At 38.7% G+C, this 27,037-nt stretch overlaps 1 protein-coding gene across 9 annotated transcripts in view; it reads right to left on the bottom strand.

The window, feature by feature from the left end:
- Positions 1–1,423: 1,423 nt before the first annotated feature.
- The window catches only part of MYBPC1 (myosin binding protein C1), an 87,647-nt gene continuing 62,033 nt past the window's right edge, over positions 1,424–27,037 (bottom strand). For 2 of the 9 annotated variants that reach the window (XM_013051516.2, XM_013051518.2), the window contains 13 exons: positions 26,724–26,828; positions 25,746–25,934; positions 24,517–24,651; positions 23,059–23,112; positions 21,307–21,360; positions 20,169–20,336; positions 15,994–16,082; positions 14,319–14,514; positions 12,024–12,163; positions 9,215–9,374; positions 8,123–8,259; positions 6,271–6,457; positions 1,424–1,696 (listed from right to left, as the gene is read on the bottom strand). In XM_013051516.2, the coding sequence (XP_012906970.1) occupies positions 1,596–1,696; positions 6,271–6,457; positions 8,123–8,259; positions 9,215–9,374; positions 12,024–12,163; positions 14,319–14,514; positions 15,994–16,082; positions 20,169–20,336; positions 21,307–21,360; positions 23,059–23,112; positions 24,517–24,651; positions 25,746–25,934; positions 26,724–26,828 (1,715 nt within the window). In that variant the 3' untranslated portion in view covers positions 1,424–1,595. Of the gene's footprint in view, positions 1,697–3,053; positions 3,097–4,492; positions 4,561–6,270; positions 6,458–8,122; positions 8,260–9,214; positions 9,375–12,023; positions 12,164–14,318; positions 14,515–15,993; positions 16,083–20,168; positions 20,337–21,306; positions 21,361–23,058; positions 23,113–24,516; positions 24,652–25,745; positions 25,935–26,723; positions 26,829–27,037 lie in introns of all 9 variants that reach the window. The other 7 variants (XM_004742977.3, XM_004742975.3, XM_004742978.2 and 4 more) reach the window with 7 other exon arrangements.

A 27,037-nucleotide genomic window follows, 5' to 3' on the forward strand; every position in this document is an offset into this window, starting at 1 on the left:
ATAATGTGCAATAATTTTCTGATTAAAATGGATATTTACATTGCGGTCGCACACATTACTGTTTCACAATTATTGAGCACATGGGATGATAGCTAATACTCTTAACAACCAGTAAGCCAAGATCACCAACCCACCAGAACAGAAGAGGCCAGAGTTTGGACAAGAACACGAGTTTTCCCTTGCTGGTTCCTAAGGTACTACAACTACCTAGATCATCCATTCCTTTCCTTGATGAAACCCTCATCAACCCAGGAGCATGACCACCACAACTTCCCAGGCCTAATCTGGAAAGGAAGCAGAGCAGATATCTTAAAATGCTGTCCCAGAATGCTATGGGCCCATCTGCAGGTCACAATGTATTTAACTCCTAGCACAAAAGACCAAAAGGAAGAAATGGGGGGAGGTGAGGGAATAAACAATAGCCGTGAAGTGACCTACTCACACTGCATTCCATTCCCTGAACAGAAACTTTCTCTAGGAAGTCAGAAAGAGTGACAGGAAGGCACCAAGAAGATGATGAGCTCCTATAGCTGTTTCTCAACTTCCATATTTTGACGGTCTCCATCAGTTGGAAAGGATGCCATTAGCAAACTCTAAATCTGTAATTTCTCTGTAGTCTGCAGTAGCTCTCTGTCACCATAACTAGCTGTTTGGCAGGAGCCCTGATGCACTCAGCCAGGAGGCCCCACCAGAAACCAATGAAGGTCAGGCCCAAGTTGGGTAGCACCCCAGCTTCCACTCTTTTGTCCTGAGTTCTGTCTGAGCACATAATCCCAGACACATAAATGAGCACTCTGTCACCTCATCATAAACACTTCAAATTTATTGTACCATTTATTGAATATATTTTCCCTTCCATTGAGAAAACTCACCTGAAAGACTTTATGAAGTCTTGCAGTGAATTCAAATGGGAAAGAGGGTACAGATCCACTGGTGTTAAGCAGGATTGTGTGAAATAAACAGCCTTGTTTTGCTTAGAAAAATCTCCTCGATCAAGAAAAGAGAGGGTTTTCAGAATCTGTGCTGTATTGTACGATATATGTCTGTGAGCTTTTTAAAAAATATTATTTATTTATTTGAGAGTGAGAGCAAGAGCCAGAGAGAGAGAGAGAGAGAATAAGAGAGAGGGAGCATGAAAGCAGAGAGGGTCAGAGGGAGAAGGAGACTCCCCACTGAGCAGGGAGCCCAACATGGGGCTCCATCCCAGGACTCCAGGATCATGACCTGAGTTGAAGGCAGTCGCTTAACCAACTGAGCCACCCAGACACCCCATACAATGTGTTTTTATTCTGTAAAAAATAAAGCATTTACAGCCTACAATTTTAAACTAAAATGACTGCTTTTGCTAATTGTATAGCTTGCTTTTTTTGGTAAAGTACAGTGACCAAGCACAGGCAATAATGACCAAAAATCTGACTTCAAATGAAATTTTGTATGCAATTTTTAATTAAGCAATCCGTGCAAACATTTTTTTCTTCAATATCAGGAGGAAAGAAAACGACCACACTTGAGTGCCTGGTAGAAAAACAGAAAATGCTTTCTCATTGCAACCAGATTTCAAAGCAGTGGCGTGTAGGGAGGCAGGGCCCATGCCCTTAGTATTCCTCGGGATTGCTTGATTGCAAGTCTCGCAAATATGAATCAATTATGTTAGGAGGCACACCTTGCAAGAGGAGCCTGCAGAAGGAAAGGCCACCTAGAGAGGACAGAGAGGAAAAGGCAAAGTCAAAACCATCTACATGAAAGATTACTTAACTACTACTTCCTGACTAGCTGCTTAGAAATGTGACTAATTATGTTCCAGTTAGTTACAAAGATTCATTCAGCCCCTACTTGGAAGTCTTCTGGGTTTAGTACATTTAAAATTTAAAGCACTTGGCAACTAGAAGGGAAAGTAAGTTCCCAGCAGACCCACAGCAGTTTTTTGTTCCCTGCTATTATTCAATCTTAGTTGGAATTCCTGACTGGTTGGAAAGTATCTATTACTCTTGGAGAGGTTTTAGGATTCTTCTACAGATGATTTAAGCCTTCTGACTGAATGGCAGATAAATGCAAGCCACGTTATGAATCAGTGGAAAGATCTGTTTCCTGTTTGTTGTTAATGTTCTTTTTTTTTCTTTTTTAAAGATTTTATTTATTTTAGAGCATGGGCAGGGGAAGGGGGCAGAGGGAGAAGGAGAGAATCTCAAGCAGACTCTGTGCTGAGCGCGGAGTTGGATGTGGGGATGTATCTCATGACCCTGAGATCACGACCTGAGCAGAAATCAAGAGTCAGATACCTAACTGACTGAGCCATCCAGCTGCCCTTGTTAATATTTTTTTTTAGTTAAGTACAAAGAATTCCTAGTCAAGCACATTGGAGAAGAAAAAAGGGACCACTCCTCTAACTTTGGCTATTTATATCCTGTCAAACGTGCAAAAACTGGGAAGATTTTGTTAAAAAGAGTAAAATCCATCCAATACCTTCTGAAGGTGAAACACCTACTAATATTTCAAACTTACCTTCCAGGTTTCTCAATTACATTAAAAAAAAAAATTATCCCTCACAAGAGAACCCATGAAACCATAAAAATTCTTGGTCCTTTAAGGAAGTGCTTTACTACTTACTAATAAATTCACGTCCAGGCAAAAACAGCATGCCATTTGAACATTCTTAAAACTTATTTAATGCAAATTTGGGAAAGTCATTCTCCTTTTTTAAAAAAAAAATTCAAATCACATATTTATAGAAATGATGCCACTTATGTACATGTCCATTCCTTGATGCAAAGCGTTCAGAATGCTTGGGTATCATTTTCATCTACATTAAATGCTTTAATTCATGCTCTACTTCATTAGGCAACTTGCTCCATGTCAACAGGAGATTGTTGTGATGAATAAGTACTAGCTGTTAATTTCAAGATACTTAAATACAAATTAAAACTACAAAGTTAGAGATTTTAAAAAGTCTATTTTCATTGGATTACATAATGAAAATCATGCCATACTCTACAGGCTTTGTATGGCTTATGATAGTCATAAGCTTCATATGCCAAAACCATATGAAAGCTTACCTTAGATGGTAATATACATTCAAAAATCCTTACTGTGCTACGACTAAGGGAAAGAGAGAGAAAGAGAGAGAGAGAGTTGTAAGCATTAATAAAGTTCTAAAAACAAAGTTGAGTGCTTGTTGGATGAAATTATAGTCACAATTATGATGAGGTGATTTCATTAATCCTTAGTCATGTGAAAGATGGAGGGAAATAGAAGCGCGTGGAATGAAGGGCAGGGATCCAGTCACTTCAAAAGGATCATTAATATGTAAAACACTTATTAATATGCACAACCACTTTGCCTGAACAGGTGACAAAGCCAATCTGATTGTACACTGAATATTTATGCTAAGAGCTTCCAAACCATTAGCTTAAAAAAAAAAAAAACCTACAACATATATATATTGTGTTTTTCAACAAAAGAAAAACAGAGACAATAGACAAAGCATTAGTGCACATATATATATGTTGAAATTCTACAAGGCAAAATTATCAAGTAGGTATATTAGACTAGCGTATCTGTAATATTCTGAACTGGTTATATATGATCTAAATAAACACAAGGCTTAAACAAACTTAGACTAGAAAGTGACTCTATGTTTAATCTACCAAACCTTAAAGAAAGAGCCCTAATTCTGTCATCTTTTGTAAGCTGACATTTTCTCTAGGAATTGTAAACTCGGGCATCTAATTATTTACATCATTAGAGTTTACATCAGTTTGCTTACCCAGGCCCAAAAAACTTAACTCGTTCTTCCAAATGGGAGTGTATTATACATACAGGATAGGACTCATTTACTGCTTAATACACTTAGTAATAGGGCCTGGAATTTTCTTTCAAGTTCATAAATATATAAAATAATTCTAATCCTATGAAAATATCCAAAGTGCCCAAAAGATAGATGGGTAAGTTGGTACTGGTAAGCTACTGGTAAGTTTTTCATCAGAAATCTTAACTACGAAAGTTTCTAAATATTGGATCCAAAAATTTCCAAATTTCTTGTGTCCTCTCTCCAAAAAAAATGTCCAGAACTCTTTTCTACCACTTAACAATTTAAAAACGTTAGTCTTCTGAACTTAACATGAATCCAAGGAAACTATCTTAAAGGAAGGTCGTATTTCTCTACATTCAAAAATGAAAATATTAAAGAACTGACACTGAGTCCCAAGTTTTAATCATCTGATGTCTACCATGAGGTCATTTTCAAATGTAGCTTTCTGGCTTTATTTATGGAGATGTGTGGTATGGTACTTAGTTTCCTGACAAAACACAGTGCCTACATTAATCAATATCCTTGAATAATTTGGCCTTCCTGTTCATGGCATAAACACCGTATGCCATGAGCTGCTAAGAAATACAATGAAAAGCAAATGAGAAAGTCAAGCTTTACATGCAAAGTGCGATTTCATGTAAGAGGAATGGAACAGAAAGTAGAAATATCCAGTGGGATATGAACTTTTAAAACCTGTTGCTGCCCCTCCAGGAAGACTGGTTGTCCAGGGGTATTTACTCCTTGATATATCACTGTAGAATTAGAATATTTGTACCAGTATTTATTTATTCTCAGTTGATATTCTTACCTTTTTTTTTTCTCAGATTAACTTGATTCAAATCACCTATTATCAGATAACAATCTGATGATCAACAATCTTGGCTTTACTCGTAGGACCAAAAGTGTTGACCAACACAGCACAGTTGATACTTTATCATGAACTTTCATACAAGGTACATTACTTGTATTATTAAATGCAATCCCTATACAACTTACTATACAATTATTATAAAGGATATATCATCCATATGTACAATATTATTTGTTACTACGGAGGACTCCAAATGGTAAACCATTTGTGAAATAATCATTTTATATCAATAGCAACATGTGTTTATTTTCAAAGCATGCAGACCTGGTACTGGGCTTTTTTTGTTGTTGTTCTTTATTGAATATTGAGACGTAAGTACCAACAATACCTTGAAAATAATAAGGCTAGGAGTTGAGAAACCAGATATATCTGCAACTGTTAACTGCATTTAGAGCTAGTAAACAGCTAAAATAATATTTAAACTTGTAAACACTATCTCAATAGTCACATTTGACATTTTCTAAGAATATTATTGTTTTATATTTGAGAGAAAAAATAAAAAAATTTCCTCTTGTTCAGTCATGAATCTACCATACTGTATTACTTGAGGATGGACAGAAATCATAGCAGAAAGAAAACAGTTTTTTGTTATAAAAATTTTTTTTCAACAAATAACTTTTTATACTTATACTAGACTAAGGACTAAAACCTCTTTCTTACATTATTATCTTAAGTATTTACTATTTTTTCTAAATAGATATTTACAAAGTTATCTTTCTGATTTTTGGATCATAATTTCATTACAGAGAGGTATAAAAAAATAAAGATTTTGGTTATCATAAAACAATAAAATATAAACAAGAAAATATAACAAGAAAAAGAAAAAAGACATTTGGATCATGTCACCCATTATCTCATAACAGGGACTCTGACATCTGTAGGAGTTCTCATGGTATCCCAAAATAGGTTTTGATTGTCAAGAAAAAACTTCAGTATAAAAATTAAACTCAATTACTACAAAAACTCATTAAGATGACAGGTTGTTCTGAGACTTTTCTACCAATTAATCCTTACATGTTTTCTTGGTTTACATTAGTTGCAAAACTTCTATAAACTAGTATAAATGCACACCTATAAATGGAAATTCTCTAATGTGATTTTTAAAGGCAACTGATTTTAATATGGTTATGCTATATTCTATATGTGCAATAGTAAACACTAAATTAGCAAACTTACCCATATATATATTAAAGGTTTCACAAAATAGTAAACTAATTAAAAATAGTACAAAGCCTTTAATTGTAGTTTCATTAGATGGGTTTTTACACTAGACTTTTTTTCTAATATAGGTTATATCACCAAAGTCATATCTCACTAACTTTATTCACTCCAACTCTACCATACACATACTACCATTCCACTGAAATTAATATTCCTTTAGTTAATAAGAACTACAAGAGATGAAAATAAGTCTACTCAAATAAATCAGAGTGAGTGCAGTATGGAATAATGTCTTCTCTCCCAGAATTCTCTTTCCTCGTCCCCTGCCACCCCTAGACATTTTAGCAAACAATTTGGATTTTGCAGTAAGGGCAATAATCAAATCATTTTCTTTCATTTTAGTCTATACATGAGATCTTCAAACTCATACCTTTCACCTCCAATTTGCATTCGATCTCCACAGTCCCAAGGTCATTGACTGCTTTGCAGCAGTAAGTGCCTCCATCATAGGGGCTGGGCTTGCGAATCTCCAGAGTACAGACCCCTTGGTTGCTGAACATCCTGTACCTTGGGTCATCCACAATAGCAACTTTGTTTTTCATCCAGGTTATTTTGGGCTGAAGATTGAAGTAAGTAAATAGGTCAGAACATATCAGTACCTACTGTAATAAGAGACCATTAAAACAGGGGACCAGATTTTAAAGAATAGCTTAGAAAGAAAGTACATCTAAGAAGAATCCACATCTGCTTGAGCATTGTTTCTCTCAAATGAAATTCTTCTTATTGCTTGGCAAGAAGATGTATGAGAAGTTCTGAAGAAGCAAGCCAGACTTGTTCAGAGGACCGCTCTGGGGCTCTCTTCCCAAATGCTTCTTCAGAAGCATTTCAATTTGAGCCACAGGTCCCTGAAGTCAGCTCGTCCTGAAGAATGTATACTGCTGGGCACTTTTCAGAGAATCCCCATAGGGTATCCTAACCATCTGATTTTCTTCACTTCCTTTTCCTGACATTCTTTTCTAATTCTTTATGTGCTGCTTATGCCTCCCCACCATTTTATCTCTCCTCAAACACCTCTACTGATCATCCAGTAGAATGGGTCCACTTCAGATAATGCAAGATCAGTAAGGACCAGTCAGTCACCCAGGAAGACGACTCTATTCTCCTGGGCCTCTGAATTATATTTGATACCCTTGACCCTCCTTCTCCCTTCCCATATTGTCTTCTCCTTCCTTTGGTAAATATGTACTCTTCATGTTCTCTCTTCCACCTTTTTTACGCTTTTGCCCTGTTCAGACCCTAGAGACTTCCTTCTCTGTCTCCTTCATACTATCACCTTCCTCCTTTCAAATGGGATGGTTCACTGAGGATTATACCTTGGACTTTGCCATTTCACTCACTACTGTCTTTCCTCAGTGGTATCCTTTCTAGAGCTTCAGCTCCAAGAGGTGGGAGGCTTCCAAATCAAGAGTCACAGTCCTGGCCTTTCTCCTAAGCTCTGGTGAACCGCCCCTCTCCCTCCTGGTCGTTCCCATTTGGATATATCCATGTTACTTCCAACTAAGCATGAATTCAGGATCTTCCTCTCATCCTCAGTCTACCTTCTTCCTTGACTTCTCTGTTCCTGCTCATGGTATAATGCAGGAAAAATGCCACTTTGCAATTTTTACAAATTCTAGGGCACTTTTCCCACAGTGCCACCTAGGAATAGATATCTCTATGAGCAGCATTCAATATTTCATTTTTTTTTCAAATACCAATAAGAAACCTTAAAACCTTTCTAAATCTCTTCAATCAGATGTGATTTCTTCTTTCTGGGTACTCTGTATCCTTATCCCAGCACATTTTAAATTCTGTCTTGCATTATAATATCATCATTATTTGCTTTAATCTGTTTCAGAGAATTTGATGAATTTACATTACCACCTAATTTTTCAGGTAAAATGATACTACGTTCATTTCCTTAACTTTCAGCTCTTTTAAGAATTAGTGTTTTTGTTTTTTCTTAGTAGGTATCCTTTAGTTAGTAAAGAAATATAAACAGATTTTATTACTATATTTAAATGGTGGATTTAATTAGCCACCAACACCATAATGCTGTACCTTCTTCCTATCCCAGAGAAAGACACAGTAACACTTGGAAAGTCAGTTTATATTATTACCCACAATAATACTGTGTCTAATATAAAAAAAGGGAATTTGAGACTAATTCTTAAATTTCACTAATGTGCAAAAAAAAAACCAAAACAAAACAAAACAAAAAAAACACCCCAAACATAAGGTACCTTAGGATTTCCTCTCACACTGCAGTTCAGGGTAGCATTGTAACCAGCCACAGCATAGGTGTTAACCAAAGGCTGAGTAAACATGGGTGCCTCTGTGAAATCGAAATCTTCATACACTGGATTTTTGTAGATTTTACCTTAGAAACAATGAGGAATATACAAATTGGCCTGAGAATATATTATTCTTGGCATACTTTACTCATGATTAAAATTCCCCTGAGCTTAAAAAAAAAAAAAACATGTAAAAACGTGGGTGAATATCATACTACATTCATTCTGAAGGGTACAAAGAGATAGTCAATCCCACCTGGGACAGAAAGCCAGTGTGGTCCTCTGAGACTGAAAGAAATATTGAGAAGAATTTGGTGTCAGTATTTTGATCAACAGTGTGCTTTAATGTGAACGCAATGAGCAAGGGTTTGAAGGAGAGTGGCTAATTTGAAATAAATTCCGATGTCTATAACTTGAGCCATTTCTAGGCCCACAGCCCAGAAACTGGAATGAATTAAGCTTGCATTTTTAAAAAAAAATGCAATATTAAAAATTTAAATATTTTACTGATAAAATGAACATTTTGCTTGAATATTTTTACTGCAATTTAAAAATGTGTGTTTATCAGTTTCAGAATTCCCATTCGTCACATCTCTTCTTCCAGGCCTTTCCATCTAGTCATGGAAAACTGAGGTTTCCAGATGTCTAGTTGTGATATGGTGATTTATAATAAGAAGTAGATATTTGGTCTTCTGGCCACATTTCTGGCACAGAGCTCCTAAAATCCTTAGAATTTCCTAAGTGAGGGGAGTTGTAAAGGGGTCTTTTTTACATTAATGAGGTGACCTTTGGACCCAAGGATGGGGATTAGTTGCCAGAGAAACCCAGCCCTGTGATTAGTGGGTTCAAACGCTCAGCCCCATCCCCAGAATCCCAGGGGCAGGAAAGGGGCTGGAGCTTGTGTTTAATCACAAAGACCAGTGATTTAATCAACCATGCCTATGTAGTGAAGACTCTCTTTAAAAAAAAAAAAGGAAAATGCTTCTCACTCCCACAAACTGAAATGAGAACCCCCTTTAAACCAGTCTACTGCTAACTCACCATCCTTGGCAATCACAGCGCTCTCTTTAGTCATTGTTGCATCCTCACTGAGGCCACACATATTTTCAGCAAAGACCCGGAAATAATATTCATTTCCTATGACCAGTTCCGTAATGGTGGCATTGGTTCGGTGATAATGCTCAATGACAGTGAACCATTCCTATGGGGGAAAAAAGTTTGTTTGAGAAAAATCATCTAAAAATACACAACTATTCCTACTGTTGATCAGAATAAATAACAGGGATGTTTCATTAACTAAAAGAAAAATAGCACTGATTTTTATATTGAGAGTAATAATGACATACATTTAATTTGTTTATACTTTACAACAGACTTATACTTGACTATGTATAATTTAATCTTCATTTGCATATTAGATGCATAATCATAGATGTCAACTCCTACCTTTATATTTCCTTCGTAAGTATATAGTGTCTGTCACCTATCTCTTGCATAATGAAGTCTAATTATATAATATTGTAAGTTTCTTTTTTTTTTTTTTTTAATTTGAGAGAGAGGGAGCATGAGAGGGGGAAGGGCAGAGGGAGAAGCAGACTCCCTGCTAAGCAGGGAGCCTGATGCAGGACTCCGTGCCAGGACTCCAGGACCACGACCTGAGCCGAAGGTAGTCTCTTAGCCAACTAAGCCACCCAGGTGCCCCTAATTAAAGAATTTTAATTTAAACTTACCTATTCTGAGGAAGAGATGACATTAAATCACTAGAGAAAAATTAATATCACCCAATAAATTTGCCTTCCAGGTCTTTGCTCAGATATTACCTCCTTCTTAATTGTTTCCCCTCCAACCACTCTAGGCTATCACCTTAACCTGGCGAGGCTTTTTTCTTTTTTTTAATAGAAACTGCTACTTTAAATTACATTATATATTTACTATTTTACTTGTTTAGTCTCTACCTCCTTCACTGAAATGAACACACCATCAAGGTAAAGACAGACTTTTCTTCTCACTCCTGTATCTCCAGGGCCTATTAGAATACCTGGCACATAATGGGTACTGTGCAAAAAATAATTGTTTATTGGATACTTGAACAAATGAATGAGAACCCAAACAAGTAATTTTCTTTTCAATTATTTTCTCATCATCCTGAGAAACATAGTGATCTCAAAGTTTATCTTGCAACCAGTAAAGAACCACCTTGCCGCATGTATGTTTAGTATCACTAATTGAGAAAATATATTTTATGACAGAAAGTTCATAAAGGAGAAGGATTTTTCTCAGAATTTTTAGGGGCCATCATTATTTCTGTATTTTTGGATATTTTTAAGACACCAGACAAATTTAGTTATGCCTTCCTTTATTCCCAAAGCACTTTATTCCAACATTTATTCCAACATTTGGTGTATTATTCTATCATGTGATACTGTGATGTCTTTCTTCTTGCCTAGATTATGAGTGATCTTTTCTTTTTTTTCCCAATCCAGCAGCTAGAACAGTGCTCAACACATAGTAAATAAATGAGTAAATTAATGTGTTGGCACACCCAATGAAAACAGTGTTTATGAAGTGATGAGTGACAATAGGAATTTAAGTGAAGAATAGCACCTGTAGCCACAGTGAGGCAATGGTGTGGTGATCTCCTGGGACTTACACTGGGCAGAGGGAGCATTGTTTGGCCTCTAGGTCTGTCCCTGCTGAAATGCAACAGACACACAGGAGTGCAGGGGTTAGGGATCAGCCCCTGTTGCCGGGTACAACTCAGGTACATGAAGCATTGGGAAAGTCCTGGTTCATCTGGAGTTGACTGAATATCTAAGAAGACAAACACTGAGCAAGTATGTTGGGGGTCGGGGAGAGGGCAGTGCTTGAAGGACCCTCTATAAGAACCACGGTACCCCTGGATTCACTGCCAGTATCTGGGCCAAGGTCCAAACAAGAGGCAAGGTCCAAACAAGGGCCAAACAAAACCTTCTCCCTTTCATAACTTAGGTCATAAAATTACAATCTGATGTGACTTCATAACTGAAGTTCTTACTGAGATCTACTGGTGTAGTTGCCGAATGACTTCCTATCAACATCATTGAGTATGATATTTTACTCTTCCTGTAAGAATGAAAAATGGCTCTATGCCATTGTGTGTCCAACAGTCATTTATTCATTCATTCACTTACAAGTAGGGCAGTAGTAGGGTGTAGTGGATGGATTCTGATGCAGGAACACCTAGACTTTAACATTTTAAAAAATCTGGTGATCTCGAGCAAGTCATTTATCCTTTCTGAGCCTCAGCTTCCTCAGCGATAAAATATAGCTAATACTAACTCATACTCTGACTTCTGAAACACACTAAGCTCCTCCCCTCTTCAGGACCTTTACACACACTGTTCCCTTTAGAATCCCTCTTTTCTAACTGATGTCTTTCTGTCCATGTTACGCAACATTTATCTTATAAGGAGAAAGTGTTGCACCGATTAAATTTGAGTTAGAATCCAGAGTGAGTAAATATTTGGTGAACAAATGAATTAAGTTCCATTGAGCATTGTGCCAGCTGCTTTATATTGTTTTAGCCCCACAATAACCAAGCAAAGTTAAGTATTCATGTCGCTATTTTATAGATGAGGAAAATGGAGATCAAAGAAGTTAAGTGACTGTCCATGTACATGTGCTCTTAAGTGGCAATACTGGGATTCAAATCCAACTCTCTGTGACTCCTAAGGCTTTATCCTTTCCATGAGGCCACATTGTTTACCCATGCCCCCCACACATTCCTCACCATAGAGGACCTCATGCCCCACCTTCACCTCTGATAAAATGTGATTCTGTTGCTGCTGAACCAGAGAAAGCCAGACCTTACCATACTCTTCTTGTCAGCCTTCTGGATTGTGTACCCTGTGATGGCTGCATTTCCATCATCCTTTGGTGGTGTCCATGATAGAGCAACATTCTCTCCCCAGACATCCTCAATCTTCACCATTTGAGGTGGACCTGGACGGTCTATAAGATGAATTCATGGCATCACTGTAAGATCACTTTCCCTCTCAACTTCTGCAGTGGGTCCCTCCTTAACAGCACTTTTGCTTTCTGCTGACAAGTGAGGTCCAGAAGCAGATGCACCTCCTTCTGACATAACATCAGAAGGTCAATGGTAGCCTAACACTATGTCCCAATGCCTGCATCATCGTCATTCACCTCACTTCATGTCATCATGTAGGCATTTTATCATCTCACATCATCATCAGAAAAAGGGTAAGTATAGTACAATGAGATATTTTGTGAGAGAGACCACATTAACTTTTATTACAGTATATGGTTATACTTGATCTGTTTTATTACTAGTTATTGTTGTTAATCTCTTACTGTGCCTAATTTATAAATTGAACTTTATCACAGGTATGGGTGTAGAAGACAAAGTATAGCATATATAGGGTTTGGTACTACCTGTGGTTTTAGACATCTGGGAACATGTCTCCATCGATAGAGGGGACCGCTGTACCTCATTACAGAAGGATATTTGAAATATCCATCCTTCCTTGCATTTCTACCCACATTTCCTTCATCATTTTTTTTTAAAGATTTTATTTATTCATCTGACAGAGATCTCAAGTACGCAGAGAGGCAGGAAGAGAGAGAGTGGAGGAAGCTGGCTTCCCGCTGAGCAAAGAGCCCGATGTGGGGCTCGATCCCAGGACCCTGGAATCATGACCTGAGCTGAAGGCAGAGGCTTTAACCACTGAGACACCCAGGCGCCCCTCCCTTCATCATTCTTAAACATCAGAGTAATGAAATGCACTCCAGCTAAGCTTCTCTAAAAACTCTTGACTTTCATCTTCATGGAAAGAAATGGATTTTGAAAAGAAAATTTAAATGAAACTTCATTAGTCATCCCTCCAAGGACAGGCTACTGGCCATGAAGCACAAGGCTACCCTGCCTAATGGGAAATGTGAGCTGACTTGGGACTCCAAATCATAACAGCCCATTTGGGCCAAGCATCTCTGGTATTTGGTGAGAGGCTCAGAGGCAGGCCACAGCCTGTGAGTGGGTTCCTCTGTTATACCCAAAAGATACCTTTAATGGGCATGAGGAAAACTTGTTTTATCTCTCTGCCAACATAAATTTGGAATTAGTAAAATAATTAGAATGAAAATCATTATTCGTTGAGCACTTTGAGTGTGCAATCAATGGCCCAAACACTATAACTACCTGATAAAGTACCTACATGGCAAAGTAGAAAAGAAAATTTCTTTTGTATGTTTCAGAGGGCATCCCTCTTCCAGACCCTCCCACGCAGGCTCCCATTACAATGGAGCCCAGTCAGATCCAAGGGCACAGGGCAGCCTCAACACTCTTCTCAACTTAACAAAAAATCAAGAAAGTTTAGCTGGTAGGAAGAGAGTACTTAATTTAAAGGGCATGAACTTTTATCCAATCTGCCACAGGAAGTTGCTCCTTTGGTGAGAAAGCCCCTAGTTTCATCAAATTTGCTGAAATATGATAATAAAAATGACTGGAAACAAGTCTTCTATAGCACTGCTCTTAAATGTATTTCTTGACATGGCAAAAATGATAGCAAGTGAGAAGGGTCCATCTGTTAGACATCCTCCATCTATTCCCTTAACTCTAGACAGGAGAACTACACTTATTTATTATTTGGACAAATGAGTGAGTATCTAGCCTTACAGGATCAACCAATTTAGTGTTTAACTATTTAGGTATATCTTCCTTACACTTAATAAAAACTTTTCATTCTCCATTAAAACTTTATTATTAGCAAATTTTAGGTGTAGTAGGAAACATGTAAATTGTGTCTAGAATCTACTATAGTCATAAAAAAAATGCAAGAATTCAAAACAGAAAATATTTTGTCACCAAGGAGATGAGAAACAGAATAAGAGAGAAGTGGATTATGAAGCAGTACACATGTTTCATACTAAAAGTATGTGCATTAATTTTCTTTAACATGTATGCCCTAAGTCTCCAATGATTAGTATTTTCAGTCAGTAAAAAATTATTTTGAAGTACTAATGTTACCAATTTACCTATATTTTCTAATTCTAGAAAAAGAATTTAATAAAAATTCTTACTTTTGCCTTAATGACAAGACCAAATACTGCTTCGACAGAACATTGTACTTCTTTCTTTCAAACCTACCAACGATCTGTATATCGATTGATGCAGTTTCTTCGTATTTGTCCACCTTGACTTGCATATCATATTTCCCAGAGTGGCTCCTCTCTGCTTTTCTGATAAATATGATTGTATCAGTCTCAGAGTTACGAATGTTTATTTGATTCTTATCAATTTCTGCACCATCCTTCTTCCAAGTTACTTCTGGTCTTGGTTTTCCCTAAAAAGACAGAAAAAGTAGAGGGGGAGGGAAATCAGATGGTCTCAAGACTTTTTTTTTCAGCGTTACAAAAAATGACAGTTGCTTACCCCATTCTAGGCAAAGTTGGAGATAGTCTGGTGGTTAGCAACTGTGGCAGAAACAGTGATACCCATATTGCCTATTGTCTGCATTCTTTGTGCAAGCACTACACTAGGTACATGATGTTTAATATTTCCTTTAATCTTCACAGCAAGATAATAAGTATCATTATCCTCACTTTTTGGATAAAGGACTTGCATCTTCCTTGGCTTTCCTTCTGATTTCACAAACTGCATGTAGAAGGCAACTGCCTCTTCTAAGCTATAACTCCAAGTGCAATAAGGGAGGCCCAAATGGCTCTCCTCTAGCTTGCTTGTCATGGGATCCTGGGTTTGAATGAGCTCTGTGTGTATTCAAATGTGTGCAGAAACCTAAATTCTAATTCAAGAGCCATGCTTTCTGAGAGAAGAGCCACAAGCTACACATGGCTATTTAAACTAAAGCTAATTAAAATTAAGGAAAATGAGGGACACCTGGTGGCTCAGTGGGTTAAGCCTCTGCCTTCGGCTCAGGTCATGATCTCAGGGTACTGGGATCGAGTCCCACATCGGGCTCCCTGCTCGACAGAGAGCCTGTCTCTCTGCCTACTTGAGATCTCTGTCTGTCAAATAAATAAATAAACTCTTTGAAAAAAATTAAGGAAAATGAAAAATTAACCTTCCCAGTTGCACTAGTTTCAAGTACCACATTTCAAGTGCTCAATGGTCATATCTGGTTGGTGGCCACCACGTTGGACATTGATGCTACAAAACATTTCCATCATTGTAGAAAATTCTATTGAACAGTGCTGGCTAGAGGCATAAAAAGAGTCCATGGGGTGGTGGTGCAGTATGTGTGTGTGTGTGTGTACCAGACCAAAATTATTATTGTAGGTGAGGTCTGGTTAATCTTGTAAACAACAGATTCTTTTGCTGGAGCAATGATTTAACAATGTTTGCATCTTTCAGTAGTGGCCTCTAGATTTCAACATTCAGTTATCCCTCTTCCTTTGGCTTGATTATGGGAAGTAAGTACATGTTGTTTTCCTGAATGTTATACCAAGAGCTTCACTTAAAATGAAGATTAGTTTTATCACAGATGTGCAGGGCCAGAAGCTTTAAGCTTTTCTTATTTGGGCATCTCCTTGCTATTTCCTCTCTGCCCAACCATAGTCCCTGAGCTTCAGACCGGTCCAACCTAGGTATCATTCATCTCATGGAGAAGGAGTATCTATCAGTTTCATAGTTTTCTCATCAAGCACAGGATTGTTTACTCACTCTCCATATCTCTTGCGTTATTTATCTATTTTCCCCCTGAAGAAATCCTGAATCAGCATGAGTTTAAGTGCTAGAGTAACTGTTTCTACTTCTTAAACATCCCAGCACTGAAAAAAGAAAATAAATATCCCTGAGTTATTACCTGGAAAGGTATAACCAGATTGACAGCTTCACCAACTCTGCGGATATAAGTCTGCTTCAGGTGCCTTGGGATGCGAATCTTTGGAGGCTCTGAGTGAAAGTAGAATAGTATAATTTTGTGATCAGTAGGGTATACGGGAAATAGCCTTACAGAAGCACACTGGCATAATACTCACTGGGATATACTTGCGCTGATGTCTCTACAGGAAAATCTCAGATGTGCCATTACCAGATCATGTACAGTAACTTTAGTTCTAAACAGTTTTTTTTTCAGAGATGTTTGCATAGTTTGACTCAATAGAGATGTTTGCATAGTTTGACTCAACAGAATTTACCCTTGACCTCCTTGAATTTATGGTAACTTCCCTTTTTTACAGTCATTAGAAGTCTAAAACAATGTTAGAGAAAAACAGCAAATTTTCTCTTAGGACCTTTGATATATTTTTCATAGGTTCTAACAGCGAGAATATTCTCCAGTGAACATTCCACAAAAGATCTATAGGCACCACATTGGTTGGTAGGACTGCTCATTTTTTCTCACCAGAAAAAAACAAAACAAAACAAAACGAAACAAAAGAGTTTACGCACGTAGCACTTGTTATTTGGGTAGTTCTGTTGCAAGTGGATACTAACTCTCTCCCTGTGTGGCTATAAGACACACAAGAGGTGGCTGTAGCCCACATGTACTGATGTTGGTTAATTAACCACCATAAAGTACTAGGATATGTTGTTGCAAACCCATCAGAAGCAGAGAGTCAAAAGCCTGTAGACTCACAAGGATGAAGCAGTTCTCATCATTTGAAGGCGTAGTATGTGACAGACACTGGACAAAATACTTTCCATGTGTATTTTCATGATTTCAAACTCAAGGACACCCTGTAGGATAGGTACTGTTTTACTTCGTGATAAAGAAACAGAGGGACCCTGGGTGGCTCAGTTGATTAAGTGACTGCTTTCGGCTTAGGTCATGATCCTGAAGTCCCGGGATTGAGTCCTGTATCAGCCTCCCAACTCCACGGGGACTCTGCTTCTCCGTCTGACTTTCACCCCTCTCGTGCTCTCTCTCACTCTCTCTCTCAAATAAATAAATAAAATTAAAAAAAAAAAAAAGGAAACAGGAGGATAAGAGGTTAGGTAACTTGCCCTTGGTGACACAGCCAGGATTGGAAGCTGAGTTAGCCTTAAGAGCCCATGCTCAGGAGTGTGGACTTCGGAGTCCAAGATCTGCGTTTGAGTCTTAGATCTAATATATAGGAATTCTGGTTTCAGACTTTTCTTCCATAAAATCAGCATGATGAATGCATCTAATTTATATGACTCTTGGGAGGATTAAATAAGGTTATCCACGTAAAGCATTTAGCATAATAGTTGAGAATAATAAGTGCTCAATAAACTTTAGGAGATGATGATGATGATGGTGACAATGATGATGACTACTGAATGTTGGGGCTGGAAGAGAACTTGGAGATCCCCTAGCTCCCTAACTTTACAAATGAGGGAAAAAAAACTCAGCCAGATTCTGCAGTAAACTAAACAATCATCACAATAAAAGCTAACACATATGGAGAGCTTATTATGTGACAAGCATTCTATTAAGCAGCAACATGGATCCATGTATTTAATCCTCAGAGCCTCTTGATGGGTCAGGTGCTATTATTATCCCCGATTTGCAGATGAAGAAATTAAGGCTCCAGGAAGATCAAGTCTCTTGCCTGAGGTCACACGGCTAACACACGATGGAAACAGGATTCAACTTACATAGGCTGTCTCTAGAATCCACTAAGAAAATGTGCAAGCTTCATGTTTTCTTTCACCCAACCATTCATCCATCCATTCACCCAACCAACCACCCAAACATCTATCCCATAACTCACTTCTAAAAGGTTTCAGGCAGCCACAACATGAGTCTGTGGCAGAACATGGTCTAGAACCCAGATACCCAGGCCCCCGTCCAGTGTTCTTTCCCCTGAAGCGGCAACTCTCAGACATGTTGTCTCAGTATTCTATTATACTCTTAAACATTATTAAGGATCGCTCTCAAAAAAGCAATTTCTCAGCTTTTGTTTATGTGTGCCGTCTATATCAGTACTTGCCCTATTAGAAATTAAAACAGGATATTTGAAATATTTAGTTATTCATGTAAAAATAAAAACATAAATAACATTTGAATGGCATTAGTTTCTATTTAAGCAAGTCTGCTTAATGTCTGACTTAATAGAGGAGATCTGCAATCTCCAACTTCTTCCTGCCTTCAATTTGACTTCAATATGTTCCATAAGTTGAAGTCATTTAGTGAAGAATATCTGGCTTCCCACAGACTGAAGAAATATTCTAATAAGCTTTTTAGACAATTTTGGATATTCCTTTTTGACTCTAAACTAAAACATGATAAATTATAATTTTTTTAAAGTTTTATTTATTTATTTGACAGAGAGATAGAAATCACAAGTAGGCAGAGAGGCAGGCAGAGAGAGAGAGGAGGAAGCAGGCTCCCCGCTGAGCAGAGAACCTGATGCGGGGATCGATCCCAGGACTCTGAGATCATGACCTGAGCCGAAGACAGAGGCTTTAACCCACTGAACCATCCAGGCACCCCGATAAATTGTAATTTCTTTTTTTTTTTTTTTTTTTGACAGAGAGAGATCACAAGTAGACAGAGAGGCAGGCAGAGAGAGAGAGAGGGAAGCAGGCTCCCCGCTGAGCAGAGAGCCCGATGTGGGCCTCCATCCCAGGACCCTGAGATCATGACCTGAGCCGAAGGCAGCGGCTTAACCCACTGAGCCACCCAGGCGCCCGATAAATTGTAATTTCTTAAAGGTGAGGGAAAATGTGGAATCTGAAACTATTTCAATTAACTTTTCACACTCTGTTACATTAAAATCCATTGGTCTAGCTTACATTTTTAATATACATTGTACTGATGCATGTTTTTAACATGTATTTGTCATTTGGGAAATATTGCTTCACCAAATTATGTAGAACTTCCAGATGCTGACACATTCCATTATTCAATATCAAAAAAATTACATCCATTAATATCACTGCCTATTTAATGAGAACAGTTATAAGTGTTGAGAGCAGTTAAGTCTATGGGGGTGGATATAAGTTTTCCAAAATTCTAATTTTTCCCTAAAAGCTTATTTTTTTTCACTGAAACGCTGACAACAAATACTGTAACTTGTTTTATTTGAAGTGATAGCCTCATCGCTTTCATTTTCTACAAAATACCTGCCAAATAGCCAGTCATTTCTTTTTCAAGTAAAAATAGAATTTTCTGAGAACGGTCACTAGCTCAGCCTCTCACTCAGTCACACAAGTGCTATTCTAGAGACAACCATTGCACTGCAATATGCAGTGTAAGGCCTCTGTACATCTTTTGCATTTCATTGCTACATAAACATAGGAAAAATGTGTCCTTGAGGACCAAGGCATAATGAATTAATAATTTTTATGCTTCATCAAGCACATGCCAAGGTGGGCCACCTGGGTGGCTCAGTCAGTTAAGCATCTGCCTTCGGCTCAGGTCATGATCCTGGAGTCCTGGGATTGAGCCCCACCTTGTTCTCTCTCTCCTCTACCCCTCCCCCTGCTCACGCTATCTCTCTCGCTCTCTCAAATAAATAAATAAAATCTTAAAAAAAAAAAAAAACAAAAAGAACATGCAGAGGCAAAGCTGGCTTTTTAACTATAACTACAAGTTCAAGGTGGTGAGGAAGACAGAAATAACTAGCAGAGTTTGATGGCACTGACTGAGTCTGTGCGGATCCATCACTTGTGCATCACCAGGGCAGATGCCAAACACTGAAAAGGGCAACTAACGTGTTCATTTCATTATGAAGATGGTCCTGGCCTCGCAGACCCGTCGGAGCCATGTTGTTGCTGTGTGCCCTGCTGCATTCATGCTCCCTCTCTTTAGTGGAAATCGGCAGCTCAGCCAGAGTGGGCTCACGGGATCTGGTGAGGTTAACTAACTGGTCCTTGTACCGAGTTGCAAATACTGACCTCCACACTGGTGGAAAGGAGATGTTTCGTTCATTCCTAACTTCCGGAGGGGCACTGACTATACATCAAAGGAGCGACAGCAAAACAGAAAGGTTTGAGAAAAAAGGGGGTTAGAACATAAAACCAAGTGATGTTGGAAATGGAGACAAAATTCTAAAAGTCTTGCCTACCTACCTATGATCTCCTTCACCAGAATGGGCTGGGAGTAGTACTTGGGCTCGCTGGCGCCTGCGGCGTTCACAGCCTTCACACGCACAAAGATCTTTGCATCTGTAGGCAGACCTGTGATGGTGAACTTGGTCTTGTCAATCAAATCTGTGTTTGCAACTATCCAATCTTCGGCTAAAACCCACAAAAGAGAAAGAAAACAAGGAGAAATGGTATTTAGTGAAAGAAATCACCCTAACTGGTACAGTCGGCTCCAAACTAGCATTTGACTCATAATTAAATCAGTTGGAGGAAATACGTTTTTGGTCTGGAGTCATACTACATGGGTGAGCATTTTTCATATTTAAATGAAAAATGGTCTCGAATGGCTAATGTAAATGACAGGAAGAAGGATCATCAGATTCTGCTATTTCTGAAAAACCTCTTATTCAAGATACCATGATACTAGAGTATCCTGAATTCTTGGGGACAGTTACTGTGATTCAGGAAATTAAAGTGATACTGGAGTATTCTGAATCATAGTAACTGTCCCCAAGAGTTTTGTAGCAGTTTTATTCCAATTCAGTTTTATAAGGATTGACATAGTCATGACATTTAGCCACCTATACATGTTCAACTTTGGAAAACGAAAATGTTATTCTTATGAATGAGAGACACAGACCTTTATGGTCACATAATCTCTCTGTTTCATCTTAGCTGGTCTTTTATTATGAGGCACTATTATGGGCCCAGGGAGTCTGATCATGCTCCCATTTATGAAGACAAGAAGCTAATATCCATGGTAAAAAGGAAACACAGCTTGGGTAGGAGCCAAGACCTCTTAAGGAATTGGCATTCTTCTTTTTACCTTGATCAAAAATGTTGATATTTTTAAAAGGTTTTGGTAGGCTTTGTCTATAACAGCAAGAGAGGGGTTTGCAAATATTTCACCTTCTAAAAGTTTGTATGCATTATGCCCTCAGTGGGGGGGAAGGGAGAGAAAGTTTGTATTCCACATTATTAATTCACTGCCCACCCACTCCCTTGATCTCTAGGGGCTTTTTTGTGTGTGGGTGGTAGGTGTACTTCATGCCTGGTCATGGAACATTCCCAGAAACTTTTATCGTAAGTAAAAAAGTTCGAAAGCTTTGATAGAATACTTTACCTGGTAGATCATATGCAGCCTCCCCATTTTCATCAGACTGTTTTGCTGATGTACCTTTGAGAATCCGTCATTAAAATTAATTAAAGACACCCACTTTCACACCAGAAGAATATCGTATCAGTAGTCAGCATTCTCTGTTAGTAAAGTATGCAAAGTATGCAAAGATATTTGTCTTCAGAGCAGTGACGGAAGAGACCAAACACATTAGGGAGGGGGGAGTTCCTCAGGAGAGCCACAGCCTGCTCTGTTCAGACTACGGTTTTTGTCCTGAGGCACCTGCCACAGAGAAGAGGAGGAGAAAAGAGGCTGGGCACTTCCAGCTGTGGGAACAAGAGGTAGAGAGGAACAAAGCAAGACCCTGAAGAGAAAAGAGGAGCAGGTCTTGGACTCCACAGAGGAGCAGCACACAGTGGAACAGTCTGTTCTTTGACCTGTTCCTGCCCCCTCCGCCTGGGAGGGTCCTCCCAGGTACCCAGGGAACATAGTGCTTCCACCACGGGGTTCAATCGTCACAGGCTGGGAGTGAGGGCACTCATGATAAAGTCAACTCTGTCTTCCCAGCAGCTCTGGAGGCAGCTCCCCCCGTTGCCATGGCAATGGGTTCTGCAGTCAAGAAAACAAATGGAGTCTGCCTGGGTCCCTGAGTTTCGCATGGGGTGGAGGGAATGTCGCTGGCTCCTGGACTGGTCGTGAGGACACCCCACTGGTTTGGGATGATGCCTTTCTAGTTTCTCAGGAGAGGAGCAGGGGATTGGAAGCCCACGGAACCTTCTCCTCTCTCTGATTCCATCCCTTCTAGAAGTATCAGGGAGAAGGAACAGGGAGACAGAATATCCTGGTGGCTGCAAGGGCATATGGACTGATAAAAATTTTAAAATTTCAATAGGACATCAAAAAAGAGATACATCTTTAAGCCAATGGTCAGATTGGGAGCTACTGTGCTGGTATTTTCATAGTGAAGAGACAGTTGATGAGAAAGTGAAAATAGGAGACAGAAAATGTGCTTGAAAGAGTAAAGACCTAGTAAAGGAGAAATTTCAAGAGAAAACAGGACGAAACAAGATCAGAGGGGAAGAAAAAATAGCCCATCCCTTCACATCTGAACCACTTTTATTGAGGAAAACGAAAGAAAATGGTGTCGGAGAGATGGGGAAGGAATACGAAAGTTACTTGATACACGAGGAGAATTTTTAAGAAAGAAAAGAAAGAGCTAGTGTGAAGGAAGACAACAAAGAAGAGTAATGTGCTGCAGGCATTAAAAAAACAAAAAACCAAAACCCAAAAAACAAGAGAAAGGCAGACTCAAAACCAACACACGATCTTATAAAAGAACGAATTTTCTTACAGAATAAAACCTGACATATCTAAAAGCATTAAACACTACAGAAAATTAGTCTGGAGGACAACAGCCATTAAAAAGAATGAAGAATAGGGCAGCCACATAAAGAAAGAAAAGACTGCAAGAAGAAAGATATACACGTTATGAAAGAACTTCCATAGAAAGCTAATTCCAAAATGTTATGTGGCAAAATAGATACATAATAATGACTGTGTACATATATATATGTATAAACGCATATACATATATATCTACACAGACCACACACAAAATTATGTAAAATACACTTCGTTGTATTTTATCTAAGGTGGGTAACATCAAAATGACAGCCATCTATCATTTTGCTGTATCTTCTTACTTTTTAAACCTATCAGAAAGAAAAGAGTAAAGAATTTGCTCTGTTTCATACGTACACAAATGTTCGTGCTCAGCAGCCACATCACATGTAAGATTGGGAGATTTTGCTGCTGGGGGTGATATAAATAACAGAGTGGATTACTCAGGATTTTTTTGAAATGGGGTGGGGAGGAGGGATGGAATGGCCATAACACTTATTTTGAAGCGCTCAAGAATCTATCTGTTGCATTAGTGACACTACCCCACTCCCACACAGGGATACCTGGGAACTTTCTCATAATGTCCCCACTGGTTTTGGTTAGTGGCTTTCTAAGCCCTGGAGAAATCAAGCAGAGTGTTCTGGGAGCCAAGCAAATGAAAATGGAACTGTTCCCGGATGCCTTGCCCCTCCCCCACCCCCCTTCTTGTTCCCCCGCAACCACAACAGCCACCAGTGGTGCTCATTTCGAGGGATGTCCCGATCCAGGGGCCTAGGATTTCCTTTTCAGCAGTTGTTTCTTCATACGAAGTTTCTTTTCCATAGAGGTTTTCCTCCTGGAAAGGTGCTTTATGTTCACATTCCTGATTTCTCAAATGTGCTCTGTAGTTTCTGTCCTTCATGTAAGATCCATATTAAAGTTTGGGATCCAAAGAGTTTCCTCAGAGGTTGTCTTGGCCTATCATTTATGGAGATAGGAACACGCTTCCCGGGTGGACTGTTAACCTACCTCCCGTCATCTAGAGCGGAACCCGAGTTCAAACAGGGGTAGTTTTATTCGCCAATTTTCAAATCATGTCAAGTAGGAAATCAAAAAACACAAGATGCTTTCAGTGAACTTTACATCATTTTTGGTTTTAGGTACACTCTGGCCCATATTTTCTTGTGTCATTTCTCTTTTTCTATCAACATTTTGGGGAGGGCACTGTTTCTCTTCTCCTCTTAAATTTAAGTGATTCAATTTCCCATACAGAGACAAGTTCTGTCACATGTCAAATCTATTGAATACACTCTCTGGGGTTTAATGCTGCTTTCTCTAAGCACTGAAAGAGATCCTTAATTCTTCTTTTTTTTTTCTTTAGGAAGGTAGGGGATGATCACCAACTAGCCAAATATGATCTCTCTTTGTTACCCAGAAATAGGCAGCGCTTTTGATAGCTGACCTCTGCTTAGTATAGGGTTTAGAATTCTAATTCGTTTCATCCTAACTAGACTTTTATTTTGCTTGGTACAATTTTAACACTCAAATTCAAGAGGTGGAAATCCCTGAAGTTTTGTCAGACTCCCTTACTCTTACGTCTTAGACCTATCATGTTGTCTGATCTGGTAGACTAGCTAGGATACTTTTGAGATCTCCATTTGTTAGCATCGAGTACCAAAGAAGGACTAAGTTTTTAATCCATGTTAGAAGGATGACCTTTACCTATTGTCATTTTCTGCGGAAGGAGATTTCCCAAGAATGAACAACAAAAGAAAGAGGAGGAGCGTATCTCACCTATTGATGATGGTATTCATTTTAACTACCAGTTGTACTTACTTCCTTCAAAGCAATACTCTAGCACATAGCCATCTAAACCCGCCGCACCAATCTGGTCTGGGGGCCGCCACTTCATCGTGACGGTGTTGTCAGTTACAGAGTCAACGGTCAGAAGGGTAGGAGGGCTAGTTACAGCTTTGGAGATAAAAAAAAGAGAGAGAGAGAGAGAGAAACAGAAGACATTAACTATGGTGTTACTGCATAAGCTGTAATAAAATGAACTACGATACAAATAAGTATGTACATAGAAGGCCCATCCATGTCTTAATAAAATTCAGTGAAGACTCCTCAAGCCTATACTGTGTGGAAGGCAAAGATTTGCCAGGCATAGAAATTTTTAGAAATGCTGCCACACTTTCCCTCCAGTTTGGATTGGCGAGGGAGGCTGGGAAGCCCAAGGAAGTTGAAAAAAGCCAAATGAGATCTAATAATCCAGAGTAAATTTTCCCAGAACCTTCTAACTTTAAAGTGCAAACTCTTGCACTAAATCTCCTTTCCATTGAAAGAAGGACTTCACTACCATAAAAGAGTGTGGACATTTTCTCTTGGTTTATTTGTCTTTAAAGAACTGACTTTGGGGTGCCTGGGTGGCTCAGTGGGTTAAGCCTCTGCTTTCGGCTCGGGTCATGGTCTCAGGGTCCTGGAATCAAGCCCCGAATCATGGAGCTCTCTGCTCAGCAGGGGGCCTGCTCCCCCCCCCCTCCTGCTACTCTGCCTACTTGTCATCTCTCTCTCTCTCTCATATAAATGAATAAAATCTTAAAAAATAAAACATAAAGAAGTGACTTTGTTGGATCAATAGGTAACATTTAAGGTGTGATCGTAAAGCAAAGAGACTAGTTTTCAAGTGTGCTTTGTTGAAGTGGTCTCTGTTTGAGTTACAATGCTTACACCTAGGTAGGTGCTGGGTTATACCTTCAGGACACATGGGGAGTGGTCCTGTGTCATTGGGCTCAGATAAGTGCCTGAAGAGGAAAGCAGACTCCAGAGCCACCTACAGCTCTCACTGGAATTCTGGTAATAAATTCCAGGGTCTACATTATGAAGACATTCAACTCTACCAAACTTGTTTTTCAGTTTCTTAGAAAATTGTCCCTAACTGCCTCCAACCTTCTGCTCACCCACCACTCTAAGAAGCTTCCAGGTGTGCTCCATTTAGAGGTGGGAATGGAGCAGTCACAAGCCAGCGCAGTGATCTGCATGACAGAGACGCATCTCTCTTGACTCACCCAAAGGAACAAAAGGCTTGGAGGGCATACTGGGCTTGGAGATGCCAATGGCATTGACCGCAAAGATGCGGACCTCATAGGCCACACCTTCAATCATCTTCTTAGGCTCAAAAGTTGTTTCTTTGCAGAGATCAAAATTTAGCCTCATCCATCTGGAGCTTTGTTTCTTCTTCCTCTCAATAAAGTATCCTGCAAGTGACACAAAGTGGAAATTGAGGTTTTTCCATGGTCTCCAAAATTAAACTTTGTCAGGTGTTAGAATTCTTAAAATTTCTCATATTCTCAGCATTTAAGTGAAGTAGTTAGGTATGCATATATTTTTAAGCCACCTTATCCCATCAGTTGTTTGAGAGAGATAATAGGGAATATAAACATTAATGTTATAGGACATGGATAAAAAGAATATAATATTAAAATATTAAAAATAATACAATAAAATTGTATAAGAAGAGAAGAAAGAAAAACAAATAACAGATATGTAAACTGTAGAAACTTATACCATTCCCTTAGTTGAGTAATAGATTTGGCTCCGAGTCCCAAGAGTGTAGGTAAGAAGAGGGAAATGACCAGTTTTATGAGTTTCAAGTAGGAAAAATTCTTGTTCCATAGGGGAAGCAAATTCTTCTAAGTATTTATCTCTAAAAGAAATTTCTTCATAGACATAGTTCTATGGAAGTAGACATTTGCTGACTAGGACAATTTAAAGTTAGACTTATACATGTTGCAAAATTGGATATTAAATGTAAATGTCAAACAAAAAAAGAATAGGCAGTCAGATAATATTAGAGTTATCAGAGTTATTTAAATTGCAAGTACTTACAGAGAATTCCAACATACATTTCAATTTGAATGGATATTTAAAGTCACAGTATGATAGGTCTTCTTCTAAATGCAGTTTTTAAAAGGCCCTCTATACTAATCAGCATAAAAAGGATTCCAACTCCACTGGCAGTTCCATGGACAGACTAACATAGTTACCTAAGATTGGGGACCCTCCATCATAGGCAGGAGGCTCCCAGTTCATGATGCACCAGTCATCTCCCACCTCTGTCACATTTGGTGCCACTGGAGGATCAGGGATATCTGTAGTAAGCAAAAAAATGGAATAAATAGACTAGAATGAAAAAATAAAATAAAGTAAGCATATATGAGAGCACAATGAAAAATGTCACTTGAAAAAAGGATTTTTAGTGATAATCACTGAAGCATTTTTTTTCTGAATAATTTTCCGTTCTTATTGAAATGCACATAGTAACTAATTTAGGCAAAAAGTCACACTCCATATGGGATAA

Source organism: Mustela putorius, unplaced genomic scaffold, assembly GCF_011764305.1.
Source record: "Mustela putorius furo isolate JIRA1106 unplaced genomic scaffold, ASM1176430v1.1 tig00000788_pilon_pilon_pilon, whole genome shotgun sequence".
Lineage (NCBI taxonomy): Eukaryota > Metazoa > Chordata > Mammalia > Carnivora > Mustelidae > Mustela > Mustela putorius.